This window comes from Chiloscyllium plagiosum, unplaced genomic scaffold, assembly GCF_037043375.1.
Source record: "Chiloscyllium plagiosum isolate Xiang-an unplaced genomic scaffold, Cpla_swu_hap1 HiC_scaffold_6, whole genome shotgun sequence".
NCBI lineage: Eukaryota > Metazoa > Chordata > Chondrichthyes > Orectolobiformes > Hemiscylliidae > Chiloscyllium > Chiloscyllium plagiosum.
This window is the reverse complement of record NW_028270144.1, coordinates 110,468,780-110,487,011: the sequence shown is the minus strand read 5'-3', so window position 1 is coordinate 110,487,011 and position 18,232 is coordinate 110,468,780. Positions and strand designations below refer to the sequence as shown.

At 43.5% G+C, this 18,232-nt stretch overlaps 1 protein-coding gene across 3 annotated transcripts in view; it reads left to right on the top strand.

The window, feature by feature from the left end:
- The window catches only part of atp10a (ATPase phospholipid transporting 10A), a 369,418-nt gene that overhangs the window by 241,252 nt on the left and 109,934 nt on the right, over window positions 1–18,232 (top strand). For all 3 annotated transcript variants that reach the window (XM_087988354.1, XM_087988355.1, XM_043692276.2), the window contains one exon: window positions 9,844–10,048. In XM_087988354.1, coding sequence (XP_087844480.1) covers window positions 9,844–10,048 — 205 coding nt within the window. The remainder of the gene's footprint in view (window positions 1–9,843; window positions 10,049–18,232) is intronic.

The following is an 18,232-nucleotide window of genomic DNA, read 5'->3' as shown; positions in this document are numbered from 1 at the left end:
TAAACTTCTATCAGGTCACCCCTCACTCTCCGATGTTCAAGTGAAGACAAACCAAGTTTGTCCAATCTGTCCTCCATAGCTAATACCCTCCAAACCAGGCACATCCTGGTACACCTTTTCTGTACCCTCTCCAAAGCCTCCACATCCTTCTAATAACCAGAACTGTATGCAATATTCCTTCTTCAGAACCAGTTCAGAACCATTTATGTTGCCACTTTCAAGGAACTGTGGACCTGTAAACCTAGATCCCTCTGTATCTTGATGCTTCTAAGGGCTCTGTCATTTATTGTATACTCCTCTCCTGCATTAGATCTTCCACAATACATCACCTTGTATCCTCTAATAATCCTCCTCACTATCCGTGGGCTCCCCCAATCTTGTATCATTTGCAAATTTACGAATCAGGCTACTTATATTCTCCTCCAAATCATTTATATATATATTAAAAGCAACAGGAATCCCAGTACTGATTCCTGTAGACCATCACTGGTCACAGATCTCTAGTCAGTGCAACTGCTAATCTCAGTCTTCAATGACAAAGCCAGTTCTGTATCCATCTTACCAGCTCTCTACAGATCCCATGTGACTTCACCTTCTGCATCAGCTTGCCATTAGCCACCTTGTCAAAGGCCTTGCTAAAGTCCATGTAGACAGCATCCACCACTCTGCCATCATCAATCATCTTTGTCACCTCCTCAAAAAGCGCAATCAAGTTTGTGAGACACAACGTCCCCCACACAAAGCTGAGCTGCCTATCGCTAATGAATCCATATCTTTCCAAATGTGAGCAAATCCTGTCCCTAAGAATTTTCTCCAATAATTTCCCTATCGCTGACATAAGGTTCACCACCTTGTAAATTCTCAGATTATCCCTGTTGCTCTTCTTAAACAAAGGAATGATATTGGCTAATTTCAAGTCCTCTGGGAGCCCTCTTGTGACCAAAATGGATAGAAAGATTGCATACAAGGTTCCAGCAATTTCTTCCCTCACCTCCCTCAGCATTCTGGGATTGATCCAGTCAGGTCCTGGGGTCTTGTCTACCTTAAAACTTTTCAAACACCCAACACCACCTCCTTTTTTTATATCAGCATGCCCTAGAATATCAATATGCCCTTCTCCAGACTTCACCATGCCATTCTCCTTTGTGAATACCATTGCAATGTATTCACTAAAGACCTCACCCATATCCTCCAGATCCATGCATAAATTCCTTCCTTTGCCCTTGAGTTGTCCTACCCTTTCCCTGACTACACACTTGCTCTAGTACAAAACACTTTGGGAGTTTCCTTAATCACATTTGCCAAGGATTCATTGCATAAGTCTATTTAAATTTTAAAATACAGACTAGATGTGGGAAGAATGGCCCCAAAGTTGGGAAGTCCGGAAATAGGGGTCACAATCTAAAAATAAAGGGTAAGTCATTCAGGACTGAGACGAGGAAGAATTTCTTGACTCAGAGTTGTGATCCTGAGGAATTCTCCACCTCAGAAAGCTGGTACGGTCAGTTCGAGAGAGGGAGCTGGACATGGCCCTTGCGGCTATAGTGATCAAGGGGTATAGAGAGAGAGAGTGGATGTAGGATACTGAGATTACATGATCAGCTGTGGTCAGATTGAATGATGGTGCAGGCTTGAAGGGCCAAATGGCCAACTCTTGCACCTGTCTTCTATGTTTCCATAATGTATGTAAGGATGATGAAAGAAGGAAAATCTATAGACCTACAGTTCACTAGAAATGATAGCAAATTGCCAATATGAGGTATGATAATCTCTGATAAAGTTATGATGTGGCGGTGCCGATGTTGGACTGGGGTGGACAAAGTTAAAAATGCACAATACCAGGTTATAGTCCAACAGGTTTATTTGGAAATACAAACTTTCAGAGTGCTGCTCCTTCATTAGGTAGCTGTGGAGTAGGATTGTAGGACACACAATGTTTAGCTAAGGATCAGAGTGTCATAAATTGAATAAACTTAGATTGCTGTTAAGTCTTGTTAAAATTTACATATTAACAGGAATCAAAATCTGCAACCCATTCTAAAAGATGAAAGACTGAAGATTTTTAACTCTGATAAAGTTGACGACTGTGTGTGTGTTGTGTGCGTTTGTGTGTCACAGTGAGTAGGTACTTGGGCAAGCTAATGGGCGGCTGCTGGCTCACTGCAGAACATATTCAATGCTATTCAGCAGCAGTAGGGAAATGGGGAGGAATCATTTGCGTAAATATGAAGCAATAAATACTGATCATTAGCCTTTTTGCACCTCACATCAGCATGTTCAGTTGACATCAGAGTAGGAATGTGGTTATAACTTACACCAAGCACATTGATTGCCTCATGTTGTAATAAGGGCACACCCTCATAGTGAGCAAAGGCTTCCGTTTATTCAGTCATTTCAATTCAATAAACCCAGTGTCACAGGACTGTGTGTGTGTACTGTTAACCATTCAGAAACTGCTGGGGTTTACAGAGTATCCCTTGCTGCTATAACAACATTTAGTGCAGATTTGATAGCTACAGGTTTTAATATAGTAGGAGACTTGCAATGTTTTACAAAAATCTTTTCAGATGCCTCTTACTTGCCACAGCAAGTCCTTTTGGTGTAATTTCAAAGGCTGGTAATATACAGGAAGTGGTGGGGTTTAATGTAATATCCCTGTTCTGTCAAGGCTTTTTCTCATTCTGTTTAGACAGTATTTTTTTAGTGGAACACATTCATGTGGTCCATTAAATTTTTCCATCATTTCAATCCATTCCTATATTACCTCTGTCATTATTCCAACATCTCCTGCCTGGTCTTCCACCGTCAACCTGCTCTAAACTGAAAATGATCAAAATCTCTGCAGTTCGTGCCTTAACTTGCACAAAGTCCTCTTCCCTTCTCTTCTTCCTCTTCATCAGTCTCTTAGGATCAAAGTTGACTGACTTCCAATCTTGGTATGGCTTATTGGTCCACTGAGGCGTATGCAGACTCCGCCACATGTGGGTAAGCTGGTGCTGGAAGGTTTCAGCAGATGAGCCATCTGGAAAATTCAGTGCTTTCTCTGAAGCACCTATCTCATTTCTGCTGGATCCCCGAGCGACTGTCTTGATGTTTTCAGTACCTTTTCCATTTTGTTCCGTCTCCTTTTACCCTTGTACTGATTGGTCTATGCTGTCTCCCAATCAATCAATGTCTTGACTATAAAATCCTCATCCCTGTTTTCACATGTTTCCATGGCCCCTTCCTGCCCTATCGCAGTAATCTCCTCCCACCCCCACACACCTCTAATTTTGGTTTCCTCATGCATTCCCAGATTTATTTGTTTGGTTGCTGGTAGCCATGTCTTCTGTTAGCTCTATGCCTCTCTATCTCACTTTCATCCATTGGGGGAAACACTTTAACACTTACCTCCTTCACCAAGTTTATTGGTCACCTGATCTGATTTTGCCTAAAGTATAATTTGAGAGATTCCAGGACTGACAGGTCATGCTCCGTATAAAGTTCCTCGCATTCAGTCACTCCTGCATCAGTGCAGTGGAGTTGGTGAAGCGTGTTCAGTCAGTCAGTTATGTTTATGAAACAATAACAGTCAGTAAGCACAGATTATGTGCAAGCATAAGGTGCCATGACAGTGTAGGTAGTGAGGATTGTTAATAAAATTCAGAATGATCCCAGCCTTTGTGTTGCATGTGACGTGAGCCAACATAGAGGCAACCGCCCAGTCCGTCATACTGGCAGTGTGGGTTGGCCAGAACACCGACTGGAAACTCAAGCAGAAACTGGGAGAATATGTGGAGTTTGTGCAGTCACCCAAGGCTGAGATAGAACTTGGGTCCATGGTGCTGTGAGGCAGTAGTGCTAATCATGCCACCCAATGACTTTGTGTAACTATCTCAAAGCTATGATTGGAGGTGCCGGTGTTGGACTGGGGTGTACAAAGTTAAAAATCAAACAACACCAGGTTATAGTCCAACAGGTTTATTTGGAAGCACTAGTTTATGGAGCACTGCTCCTTCATCAGGTGGTTGTAGAGTCCAAGATTGTAAGACAGAATTTATGGTAAAAGTTCACAGTATCTCAAAGGTACACAGCCGTCTCCTCGGGAATCTCTGCAACTACATGACAGGTAATATCAGGTCGGGTTTGAATCATGTTATCTCTTGTGTGGCTTTGTTTTCTAACATCCTGTGAAACAGAACTGTTCATTGAGTGTTGTAGGTAAAATGATACCACATTACGAATTTAGAAGTCAATCAGAAGTCATTTATTAAACAAAGGCCTTTGGGAGAACATCGCAGTCAGACATAGGCTCTCACAGGTTACAGGGCGAAAGTGAGGACTGCAGATGCTGGAGATTAGAGTTAAGAGCGTGGTGCTCGAAAAGCACAGCAGGTCAGGCAGCATCCGAGGAGCGGGAGAATAAATGTTTCGGGCAATCAGGAATTCCTGATGAGGGTTTTTGTCTGAAATGTCGATTCTCCTGCTCCTCTGACGCTGCCTGACCTGCTGTGCGTTTCCAGCACCACACTCTCGCAGGTTACAGGCAAGTATCATTATGAGTAAGCAGCTACAAATTCCCCATTCTGTGGAAATTAATACATCTTATCAGTCCTAATGGTGACGGTACCAAACTTAATAGGTTGAAATCTGGAGCACTGTGACTCCCATTACCAGTTATTAAAACCTGTGCAAGAATGCTTGCTTCAGTAGGTTAGCGCAACTCAAAATAACTAACCAAAGTGCTATGTAATATTTGAAACCCAAATGAATGAAGTTGGATAACTATTTGACATCCCTGCCCAACCTCGAGCAATGTGTGCCAAAGGCAGTGACAATTCTGCCATTTCCTTCACACATATCTAAAGGTTAGTCCAGTGAACACTTGGGATCATTTTCACCTTTAAACACAAGGTAGCAATGGAGAAAGTGAGGACTGCAGATGTTGGAGATCAGAGTCGAGAGTGTGTGCTGGAATAGCACAGCAGGTCAGGCAGTATCTGAGGAACAGGAGAATCGACGTTTCAGGCAAGACCCATGGACACCATAATAGATTTACTATTTGAAGTTGATGAATTACAAGAACATCTGCTTATGCTGCTGTGGCCGTATGGCTATTGTGTGTGCTTCTCACTCAGAAGGTCTTGGGTTCAAATCCCACTTCGGATGTTAGAGTCCACCCAAGTTTGGTGTTGAGGGAGGACAATTCAGGATCTGAAGAGAAGTAAGATCTTCTTCGTTGTCTGTGACAGTGATGATCCCTTGTTGATGTTTTTAATGAACGTGTTAGATATAGTTCTTCGGGCTAAAGGGATCAAAGGGTATGTGGTGAAAACAGGGGCAGGGTACTGAGTTGGAGGATCGACCATGATCATATTGAATGGTAAAGCAGGCTCGAAGGGCTGAATGGCCTACTCCTATTTTCGGTGTCAATGTTATGACACACTTCTGGAGCTGGTGGTACTTGAACCTGAGCCTTCTGGCTCAGAGTTAGGAACATTAACCACCGTGTCACAAAACTCCTCAAAATTCCACCATCTGCCATGTTGGGATTTCAAACCCAGGGCCCCCAGTCGAGTTCCTGGGTTTCTGGATTACTATGTAGTTGGTAATGTACAATAAACATTGTTTTTGAGACAAGACTCTGTTCCCATTCACCCATGAAATGGGCACCACAGCAAACCGAGTAACTCTGTTGAATCGGACTTGAACATAAGATAGTGCTGCAAATCTAACCCACAGTGAGTCATCGTGCAGTCAATCTCATCCAACTCTGAGGCTTTCTCTGGAATTTGCTCTGTCCTGGCACTAATCAAGAACAGTACAGGGGGTTGTCTTGGCTGTCACTTATCCTTCAGTGAACTAACAATTGTGTTGTTATTCATGGAACTTTGTGTGCAAATGGGTTGCAGCATTTCTTACATTGTAACTGTGATTGTTGTTTCAAAAGTATTTATCACATTGCCCATTCCCCCACCTCAAACCCACCACCCCCAACTGCCTTTGGGCCCTTCTGCTTATACCCACTTCCCTTGCTGTATTTGTTTATCAACCCTGCTGCTATTCACATTCTCCCTCCCAACTGTCTCTGTCCCTCTCCTCCTGCAGCTTTTGCCCCTTCCCTCCCCTCCCCCACTGCCCCTTACACCCTTACCTTGCAGTCACTGTCCTCTTTTCCCCTCCAAATGCTGTTGGCCAACCCCCTCCCCCGCCCCCACTGCTTTTGCCCACTTCACCCATGCTGCTGCTACCCTCCCCCTGAAACCTTTGCCTCTTCCTGCCCCAACTCCATCACCTATTGCCCACTTACCCTCACTGCCTTTACTCTCTGCTCCTGCTATCCTTGTTCCCCCCACCCCCCCATCTTTCTCTTGACTGTACTTTGCAAAAAGGAGGAACATCTGTCATTCTTGGGAGCTAATAGAAATGAAATTTTGAACAACACTGCTCATGAGTGCACCTTGTTCTCATTCTCCTCCACCCTCACGCATAGTGCTGTCTGATCAAAAGGGAGCAGTTCCTCTGACTGTGTTGCAATAGCTGACTGCCTTTTAATCACACCATGTATGTTTTCCTACATGCAGCAAGACAGTTGTTCACAGGCACTGACGTGGCACAGAGTGTGCAGCGGACTTTGAAGCAGGTTTCAATTGATATAACTGGTTTGGATAACTGCAATTCAGTTAATTCACATGGTCATGTTTGTTTTTTGCTGTTCATGAAGACAGATCAACAGGAGCACTCACTGTTTCCCTATAACGTTTAATCTCTTTAATTGGAGCTCAGTATAAGTTAATTGATCTTTACCTAAATGGGTTAAATATGATCTTGGCTTCCCTTGAAAATAAATTCTTCGCATAAAATGCCAGAATTATTCAATGCCTTACTTTGTCAGACATCTGGTGTGCAATAGGCCATTAGTTTCTTTATACTCTTGTATTGCAATTGAAATAATTTGATTAAAGTTACATTTTGCATTATTGATCAATCTGAACAAATTTAAATGAAGTTTCTCTGATATCTATTTCTGAATAAAGATGTCAGTAGACTCATTTTTAATATGTATTCAGTAACAAGGTAACTATTAGTGAATAATTCTTTATTAATTACATAACGAGTCATGGTATCAGTTTTTAAAAAAAATTGAGTGCATTTGAGCATCACTGGCTATGCTTGTATTTGTAGGACAACACAGTGGCATGGTGGTTAGCACTGCCACTTTACAGCACCAGGGACCTGGGTTTGATTCCACCCTCAGGTGATTTTCTGTGTGGAGTTTACACATTCTCCCTGTGCCTGCATGGGTTTCCTCCGGGTGCTCTGGTTTTGCTCCCACAGTCCAAAGATGTGTAGGTTAAATGGGTTGGCTTTGCTAAATTGCCCATTGGGATTTGCTGTCCAGGTGGATTAGCCATGGCAAATATCGGAAGAGGGTAGGGGTGTGAGTATAGCTGGGATGCTCTTTGAAGATTCCTTGTGACCAGATGGGCCAAATGGCTTGCTTCCACACTTGCAGGAATCCCTTGAATATTGCCCAGAGGTGTGGCTAAGTGTCAACCACACCTTGCTGTGAGTCAGGCATCACATGTAGGCTAGGGCAGGTAAAGATGGCATCTTTCCTTCCTTGCCTTAAGGCCATGACTGAACGAGATGGGTTTTTACGAATTGCCAGTCATTTATTCCAGAATGTCATTGAATTTCAAAGTCACTATCTCTCATGGTCAAATTTGATCCCAGGTACCCAGAACATTAACCTCATCTTATGTTAGATTACTAGTCTACTGACTTTTATCACTCTGCTACAACCTCTCCCATCCTTATTAACCATTTTAAATGTCTCTGAAAGACATGCAAGTCTTTACATTGGAGACAATCTTTTATAATTGTACAGATCTGCAAAGGTGCCTGCTGACTGGAAGGAAGCAAACGTAAGGCTTATTTAAGAGGGGAGGAAGAAGTGTTGAGAGCTGTTAGCTTGATATCTATAATTGGGAAGACACCACAGTCTACTTCATCAACGCAAATTGTCTATAACCCGAGTGACAAATTGTGGATGTTGTTTGGATAACACAAGCTTTCGACTGAACGGGTATCGAGATTTTCTATAGCAATCTTCCACAGCGTAATTTTCTATAGTGTTTTCTCATAGCGTAGTTTTCAATGCCGTGAAGTTGCAGAGGAACGTAACTGTCACTTTATAGCAGAAAGACCTGTATAAAGGATGTGATACCTAAATATTTTGAAAAAAATGGCAGAATTGAGCATGGATTTATGAAAGGGAAACCCTGTTTGACAAACTTGTTGGGAGTTGTTTGAGAATGTTCCCTGTAGCATAAACGAAGGAGAATTGGTGAATGTGATGTGTTTGGATTGTCAGAAGGCTTTTGATTTGATCCCGTGCAGGAGATGAGGAAATAAAATTGGAGTTTGAGGGATTTAGGGGAAACATAATGATGTGGGTCAGTTGGTAGAGGACAGGAATTACTGGATCATTTCTCCAGATAACAGGCTGTAGCTAGTGGGGTACCACAAGGGTCAGTGGTAACATACAGCGGTTGACAGTCTAGACAAATGATTTGCATGTGGGGACCAGATTTGCTGCCGACCTCCAACAGGATGAGAAAGTTGTGATGGGGGTGTAAGGCAGCTTGCACAGGGCTTGGGCCAGCAGAGTGAATGAGCTAGAACATGACACGTGAATTATAATGTAAATGCATGTGAAATTATTCACTTTATTTGGAAAAAAAAAAGGAAGGCAGAACATTTTTTAAATTTTCAGCGGTTTGGAAAGTGCAGGTGTGCAACGAGATCTGGCTATTCCTGTCTGTGTGTCATTAAAGGCAGGCATGCAAGTGTAGCAAGCAATTAGAAAGGCAAGTTGTAGGTTGGCTTTAATTGCAAAAGGGTTGAGTTCAGAAATAAAGATGTCTTGCTGCAATTTTATACTGCCTTGACGAGACAACATCTTAGATATAAAACTGTCATACGTAGGAGCAGAAGCAGGCCATTTAGCCCATTGACTCTCTTCCACCCATCAATGAGATCATGGCCTATCTGCTATAGTGCAGCAGGTCAGGCAGCATCAAAGGAACAGGAGAATCGACGTTTCGGGCATAAGCCCTTCTTCAGCCCTCATTCCTGAAGAAGGGCTTATGCCCGAAACGTCGATTCTCCTGTTCCTTTGATGCTGCCTGACCTGCTGCGCTTTTCCAGCAACACATTTTTAAGCTCTGATCTCAAGCGACTGCAGTCCTCACTTTCTCCTATCAGCTATAGTGTTGTGTACAGTTAAGCTATCCTTATCTAAGGAAGAATATATTTGTCATAGAAGGAATACAATACAGGTTCACCACATTAATTCCTGGAAGACAGAACTGGTTTATGGGGAGCGCCTGGATCTGTTTTCCCCAGAATTTTGAAGAGTGAGCAGTGATCTGATTGAAACTTAGAAAGTTCTTACAGGGTGGATAGAGGTGGGATCTTCTCCTAGGTTTCAGAGGTGGGATGCTTCCCCCCCCCAGGCTGGTGACTCTACCTCAGGATAAAAGACAGGTTGTTTAAGACCGAGATGAGGTCAGATTGGTTCAGCAAGAGGGTAATAAATCTCTGGAACCTCCCAAACCCAGAGGGCTGTGAAAGCTCAGTCTCTGAGCACATTCCAGTCAGAAATCGATATGTTTCTGGAGACTGATGACATTAAGTAGACTGGAGATATTGTGGGAAAATCACTCTGAGGAGATGTTCGGCCATGATCTAGAATGGTAGTACAGGCTTGAGAAGCTGAATGGCCTACTCTTCATCTCTATGTTCCTTGTGATGTGTTTCCATATTCATGTGACTGACCGCTTGATTCCTTCTTTCAAGGAATGAGAAAAAGTATGTGGAAAAATACTGGAAAGAAGTTCAAGTTGGGGATTTTGTTCGCCTGCGTTGCAATGAAATAATTCCTGCCGATATCCTGCTGCTGTACTCCAGTGATCCCGATGGACTTTGCCATATTGAGACTGCTAATCTAGATGGAGAGACCAACCTCAAACAGCGACAGGTTATTAAGGGTTTCACCGAGCTGGTAAGCAAATTTTAACAATTTGAACGGTGACGAGGCTGTCTAACAAAGGAAGAGGCCATTCTGCCCATTCAGCCTCTGAGCTCTCCAATCAATTCCACTTCCCAGCTCTTTTCCACATTGCCGTTTGTTGTCTGACAAGGAATACTCAAACCTTTTATCCAGGTACCCAGGCCGGGAGCCAACTCAGATTTTAAATCAACGAACCCTTCTTTATTTTAACTCATTAAGTACCAATACTTAATATTGAACGTACATTCATTATAACTTCTTATTTCATTTAACTTAACTTCAACTTCAATCACTTCATTTAACTTCACTTCATTCAAAAATAGTACTAATCTAACTTTAACTCTCTAAGTTTGACTTCAATCAAATCCTACCCCAATTAGAGTGAAGTAGCCAACTTTGTTCTCCGTGCAGCTCTCACCTCATTGTACTTTGTACTCTCTGAAAGTAGCTTCAGGGCACCTGCTTTCACAATGTGGTCTGCAGGCCACACAGCACTGAGGGAGGCTCATTGACACCGGGCTCCCTAATCCATCCCATTCCCCAGCTCCTTTCCCCATAGTATTACAATTTATTTTCCCTTCAAACAGCAGATTATTGGCACAGGAGGAACGGTGAACAAGGGACATGTTCTGCTGAGTAAAGATGTGTTAAAAAAAAATGGGAATGTTAGAAAACTGGAATTAAGATGGAAATGAGGAGCAAGGTATTTTCTATCAGGGGGTCAGTGTCTTTGGAACTCTATTCCCCAGAGAGCATGAAGATAGAGTAGAGTAGCGTTTATTTGTCATTTCTACCATATACAACTGATACAGTAAAAACAATTCAGCGTTCCTCCAGGACTGAGGGTGCTGCAGGACAGCACAAACTACACACCCATACACGACATAAAGTGCAGATGTGCAGAAGTTACAGTGTAATAGAAGAATGATAAATAATAGACATTTTTCTAGTAGCAATTTGAAGTCGTGCAAAGAATTTCAGATGGGAAAGAGTCCAATCATACTGTGTTACGAAGCCTGATGGTTTGGGGGAAGAAACTGTTGCACAGTTTGGCCGTGAGAGACCAAATGCTCTGGTATCTTCTGCCAGATGGCAGGAGGGAGAAGAATTTGAATGAGGGGTGTGTGGGGTCTTCCACAATGCTCTTAGCCTTTCGGATGCAGCATGTGGTGTAAATGTCTGTAATGGAGGGAAGAGAGACCCCGATGATCTTCTCAGCTGTCCTCACTATCCGTTGTATGGTCTTACGATTCGAGACGGTGCAATTCCTGAACCAGGCAGTGATGGAGCAGCTCAAGGTACTCTCAATGAACCCTCTGTAGAGTGTGGTGAGGATGGGGAGGTGGGCATTCCTCAGCCCACTGTAGAAAGTAGAGACGCAGCTGGGCTTTCTTGCCTATGGAGCTGGTGTTGTGGGTGCAGGTGAGATTGTCCGCCAGGTGTACACCAAGAAATTTGGTGCTCTTCACAATCTCCATGGGGGGAGACATCGATGTCCAGCAGAGAGTGGTCACTCAGTGCCCTCCTGACGTCAACAACTATATCTTTCGTCTGGTCCACGTTCAGAGACAAGTTGTTGGCTCTGCACCAGTCCATTAGCTGCTGCACCTCCTCTCTGTATGCCGACTCATTGTTCGTGCTGATGAGACCCACTACTTTTATATCATTAGCAAACTTGTTGATGTGATTTGACCTGTGCATTGCTGCACTGTCATGTTGAATGTTAAGACTCACTCATTTATCAGTGGTTGTCAGGAATAGAGAATTTGTTTGGTTGAGGCCACAATTAGATCAGGTATGATCATAGCATTATAGATCTTAATGAGTGGCAAAGCATGATCGAGGGGTCAAATGGCTTACTCCTGCTTGTCATTCATATATCCATATATAAATGCTGGGAGTACACGTAGCAAGTGAGTAGAATCTGAAGGAGGATAAAGCAGTTCCTGGGAATCTCAACCAAATCTGCAGCATACAAACAAAAGAGTTCTTTATACAGCATGGAAACAGATCCTTCGGTCCCACTAGTCCATGCCAACCATGTTCCCAAAATAAACTAGTCCCACCTAAACGTTGTAACTGTACGTGCATTCACCACTTTCTTGTCTATTAAACCAAATGGTTATGCTAGTTTACTAACATGCACAGGATAACCATCAAATCCATGTAACCCTATAATTAAGGGATTTCAACATAATTTACTACGCTGGTTATTCAAACACTTAAGGTTCCAAATAAAGTTCACAAAATCTTTCCTCCTTGCTTTGGTCCCAAATTATTTTCTCACCTGTCACTTCATTCGTTAACTTAAGCTTAAGATACCATACAGCAGGAAGCCATTCACCCCATTTTGCCCATGTTGGCTATTTGTAGGATCCAAAAATCGTACTTGATTTCATTATAAGACAAGAGCCCCTTTCCTTTCCTATTTGTTAGGTGGACCTGATAATCAATGTCTACACAAAGATGCAATGTTAAATGTTACTCAATATTGCTCAAGTTCTGAGTTTTTGCCAGAAGTGCGGCATTTGGCAAGTTATTTAGCTCCCTCTTCACATCACTGTACAAACATGATGAACTGACCATAACTTGTATTTCTTGGGTTTAAACCTGAGTGTTCTTTGTCTCTTTTGACAAGGCTATTCATTTTTTTGCCTTTTGCAATGTCGATACTCCTGACTCCAGCTATTGACTGGAAATACTGTTGGTTCTATGAGGCTTTGTCTTTTGCTCTGGATGTTGACAGAATTTCACCAGAGTTCCAATTTTGCCCTTTTGGTTTTTCCCAAAATTCATCAGAGTGGCTTGAAAGACTCTCCATACCCAAATCATCCAAAGCATGCAATTCCATTTTTAGATGAATTTTTACCCAGATGTGTCAATATTTGCAGAAACTTTCTTGCACGTAAACACTTTTTTTTCAAGTGACCTTACTAAGTCATTAGCTGTCAATGATGCCAGTGAGCTTGTCGCTTAATGCATTATTTGCGTATGTTTGGCCTCGTGTCTCATATTCACTACAAGCTGCATTGAGAGGGTCCGTATACCAGATCAGTAGTCTCACTTCCAGTAGACACATGATTCATAATTTCATCAATTTGTCTTTTATTTTAAATGTATCTGGTAGAGATGAGAAAATGTATTAGATTAATGATGTGTAACAATTGAGACATAGGGGAAGTGTTCCTATTGACAATGTCTCATGATTTTTCTTCCTGCTCCTGTTTCTCAGTTCTGTAGTTTCATTTTAATGCAAATGTTTTAGAGCAATTTCTTTTATCCATTTCTGTTTAATGTCTATTATTGTATTTCCATCTGGTTTTCTTATCCACCATATCATCAAGACCTTAGTGGTGACCCGACAGAACTGTTAGAAGCAATTGGTATTGAAGATTAGATTCCTGTATGTGCCTCTGTAGATTCTTGTTTGTTCTGCTACTTAGCGTAAATGTGTGTCTGGAGTGTCACTTAGAGATCCAGAGTGTGGCGCTGGAAAAGCATCCAAGGAGCAGGAAAATCGACATTTCGGCCAAAAGCCCTTCATCAGGAATCACTTAGGGATGCCTTGCATTCATTGTACATCTTCTCTGAAGTATCCAATTTTTTCATCCATGTATTGTTCACTTTTCTAAGCGCAAGCTTTCCCTATTTCCTTCCAAATCTTTACTGTAGATTCTTTCACAACAAGGTGACACATGCCCTAAGCAAGTGATACAAGACAAATTCTAAAGCGCTTGAAGCTATTTCCAAGTTGCTTCCTTCCAAATTATTGAAGTGGAAACTAGCAATAGAGGGGAGAGGAATGTTGTTTGAGGAAGGAAGGAGCTACTCTGATAAAAGCAAGCAGGGAGGGCATGAGTAGTAATATCCTTCAGAAAGAGAGAGAGAAAGAATTACATTGAGTGACTTATAGAAGAAAGAGCATTGGCACCTCATGCAATGAAATAGGGTTAAACAGTGATAGAGACAATTAGGGAGTGCAAGAGCCATATTGAGTGAAAAAGAGAAGTCAAAGTGGCAAGAGAATGAGAGTAGACAGGTTACTGGTGGCGAGATCAGTGAAAATATTGTTAATACTAACATTAATTAATATTGCATTGCATATTTGGGGGTAATGTTGAACTGGAGAATGTATTTAATGACAGTTCAGGAGAAGACTTTTCTTTCAACTTTTACACCGATTCCAAAGGGCTGGTTTATTGAACTAGAATTAATTTTTTCACACTTTCTCATAATTATTTACAGAATTACAAACCACAAGCATGTACATCTTAATCTGCCTGTTGTGTGGTGTGTCTAATGAGTCACCCACCAGTCCATGCCCACAACCTGAACATGCTCATTGTAAAATCAACCCCGAATAAAATGCTTCTGAGCCTTGTGACTTCATAATGAGGCATTGTTGTGCTTTACACTTGGAAATGTCCCACATTGATGTGCCTGAAAATATAGATTTTGAACTCTATGGAATCAAATTCCGTCATGTGCACAGGAACTTTGTGGTGAACACTCTGCTTTACCTGATGCCTTGAACTACTCCCCACATGAGAAAAAGAAGAATATATTATTGCTATTCTTTTGGAACGGTGCTAAATCTGGAAAATGCTGAAATATTTAGTCAGCCCAGCCGTCTCTTAAGAGAAAAGGTAGTTTCCGTGATTTGGGTGCGAACACTTCGTCATAATCAACAACTTATCTACCCTGTGTGTAGTACCTGGAATCAATTTCACAGGTTTAATTTTGGGGAATATTGCAGTTTTCATTTCATGAAAGATAATTGCTCAATGCTGCATTTCCTAAATTATTTCTGAATGATTCTAATGATTTCTGCAGACAAGAACGAAGTAACATTTGGAAGCTTTTCTTTTAAATAAGCAAGTTCATTTTCAGTTCTGCACTAAAAATAGCAAACGAAATTGTAAAATTTTCCTAGTTTAGGAAATTTGAAAACCCTCTGAGCCCATTAGCATTTAATTGTTGAAAGGTGTATCAAGAACAATTTTGCCTCAAACTACTGTATCATTTTGATGCTTATTCTATAAGTTGAATCAATGAGATTTTTGGTGGATTTTGTTCATGGTGAAAACGTCTCCCACCATCATCCCTCCGTTTTATGGCTTTAACTGAGACATCATTACATCATCTCTGAGAAAGGCTGACTGGCTAATTTTCTGGACCCACAGGAAATCTAATTCCCCTTTTAGTCAGCAGCACAAGTGGCACCTTTTGTATCCTCTCCTAATTTGAGACATGTGAATACCATCATCATGAAGAGCTAAGCTAATAGCCTCATGTTAGAGCAAGATGAAGAACATTACGATCTTTGCAAGTTACAGTGGAGTTGTGGGAGTTTGTTTTTAAAGCAGAGCCCTTTACTGCAAGAAGACAAGATGGTCAGTCCAATCGTAGCAGTGGTCTTGAATGAGGAGACGTGACTTTCTAACAGTCTAAATATGAATAGTCAGTTCTGCTATAACACGTATTGCTTCAGTGCAAATTGGAATAATTTAGACTGTTGTTTGTAGAAGGCAAACTTTCCTCGCCTGTATTGGCTATAACACAATCTCAGCCCCATTACTTTAAATGGCGTGACTATGATGCAATTTTCTTATAACGCGGGAATGTATGAAAACGGAACTATTGCATTATATCAGAACTGACTGAAATAGAAACATTGTTGTCAACCTAAATATGATAGCAGAAATGAGACAGGATTGTATTTCCTAACAAAACTACAGTGATCCTCTTTGGACATTTCCTGATTTCCTAATTAAAAGTTTCACTCCATTGGGACTATGGTGACCTTTGTTGAGGAAATTAGCTTGCTGAATGATTGCATTGTATGCTCATACAGATGAGAAAGACAGGGTGTGAGGTGGGTGAGTGGGACATGAGGCCAGGTGGGTGAGCGGGACAGGGTGCGAGGTGGGTGAGTGGGACATGAGGCCAGGTGGGTGAGCAGGACAGGGTGCCAGGTGGGTGAGTGGGACATGAGGCCAGGTGGGTGAAGGGGATGTGAGGCCAGGTGGGTGACAGGGACTGGGTGCCAGGTGGGTGAGAGGGACTGGGTGCCAGGTGGGTGGGAGGGACAGGGGTGCCAGGTGGATGAGAGGACAGGGTGCGAGGTGAGTGAGAGGGACATGAGGCCAGGTGGGTGAGAGGGACATGAGGCCACAGTGAGTGAGAGGGACATGAGGCCACAGTGAGTGAGAGGGACATGGTGCCAGGTGGGTGAGAGGGACAGGTGCCATTTGGATGAGTGGGACAGGGTGCCAGGTTGGTGAGAGGGACAGGGTGCCAGGTGGGTGAGAGGGACAGGGTGCCAGGTGGGTGAGAGGGACAGGGTGCCATTTGGATGAGTGGGACAGAGTGCCAGGTTGGTGAGAGGGACATGATGCCAGGTGGTGGGTGGGACAGGGTGCCAGGTGGGTGAGTGGGACAGGGTGCCAGGTGGGTGAGAGGGACAGGGTGCCAGGTGGGTGAGAGGGACAGGGTGCCAGGTGGGTGAGAGGGACAGGGTGCCAGGTGGGTGAGTGGGACAGGGTGTCAGGTTGGTGAGAGGGACAGGGTGCCAGGTGGGTGAGAGGGACAGGGTGCCAGGTGGGTGAGAGGGACAGGGTGTCAGGTTGGTGAGAGGGACAGGGTGCCAGGTGGGTGAGTGGGACAGGGTGCCAGGTGGATGAGTGGGACAGGGTGTCAGGTTGGTGAGAGGGACAGGGTGCCAGGTGGGTGAGAGGGACAGGGTGCCAGGTGGTGGGTGGGACAGGGTGCCAGGTTGGTGAGTGGGACAGGGTGCCAGGTGGGTGAGAGGGACAGGGTGCCAGGTTGGTGAGAGGGACAGGGTGTCAGGTTGGTGAGAGGGACAGGGTGCCAGATGGGTGAGTGGGACAGGGTGCCAGGTGGGTGAGAGGGATATGGAGCCAGGTGGGTGAGAGGGACAGGGTGCCAGGTGGGTGAGTGGGACAGGGTGCCAGGTGGGTGAGAGGGACAGGGTGCCAGGTGGATGAGTGGGACAGGGTGTCAGGTTGGTGAGAGGGACAGGGTGCCAGATGGGTGAGTGGGACAGGGTGCCAGGTGGGTGAGAGGGATATGGAGCCAGGTGGGTGAGAGGGACATGAGGCCAGGTGGGTGTGGGTACTTGGGCAATAGGGCCTGGTAAATGGATGATTGTTCAAGTAAGTCAGGAGGCTGGGCCAAGAGTGTGATCAGTTCCACTTGGGTAGGGGTGGGACTGTCAGATAAGGTCGGGTCAGTAGGGGGAACATCCCTCCTTCTGTTCGGGTCTGAGGAATGTTGGTGTTTCCAGCAGAGATGGGTCTGGGGTCCAAGGTGGACAGTGATGGGAAATCAGCACAGAGATGGGTTGGTGTGGAATCTGGCAAGGTCTGGAGTGGGGATGTAGTGTCTGGGTGTTGGTATCAGTTCTAAGAGTTGGTGGAAGTTGCTGAGTGTTAGTACACTGGCTCCACGGTGATGATGGGAGATAGCGGTCAGATTTGGAAGGAAGGAATTGAGTTGTTAGGAGGTTGGGTCACAGGTTGCTGGTGTTTTGGGGAGGCGGTGGAGGTGTAGGTCAGTGACGATTGTGAGTTTCAGTTCAATAGATAACCAGGAGTTAGAGCAGGTTTTAATCTTCTAATCCTACCTGGGTAACTATTGAGCTTAAATCAGCTGGAACCCTCCAAAGTCTCAAGTCAGTGAAGTGAACGTTTTCAAAATCACAATGCAGGGTAAATCAGCTGGAGATCTCAGAATCAGCTATGTTGAGATTCCACATGGTCCTGATGTTTAATTCCATTCTTCACTGCTGCTACAATTATCTTCCGATTGGAAAATTTGGCTTGATGGATGGATAGATCAAGCTGTGACCAAAGAGAGCTTGCTGAGAATTTTGTGCATTCCAACAACATTACTTTGGCAGATACCAAGAGAGCTGGACCATAAATCCACTGCAGAACATCCGCTAACATTCCTAAAGAGAGAGAAATGAAAGCACTAGGATCTGCATTAAGAAAGTAAGGCATCCAAGAAGTAGGTGTGCCAGAGATAGGAAGGAAATAAAGGTTAAAAAATATTACATGGACAGACACTGTTCATAAATCATCCCATTTGCAAGGAGAGTTTATACATTTTCGAGGAGAAAGTGAGGACTGCAGATGCTGGAGATCAGAGCTG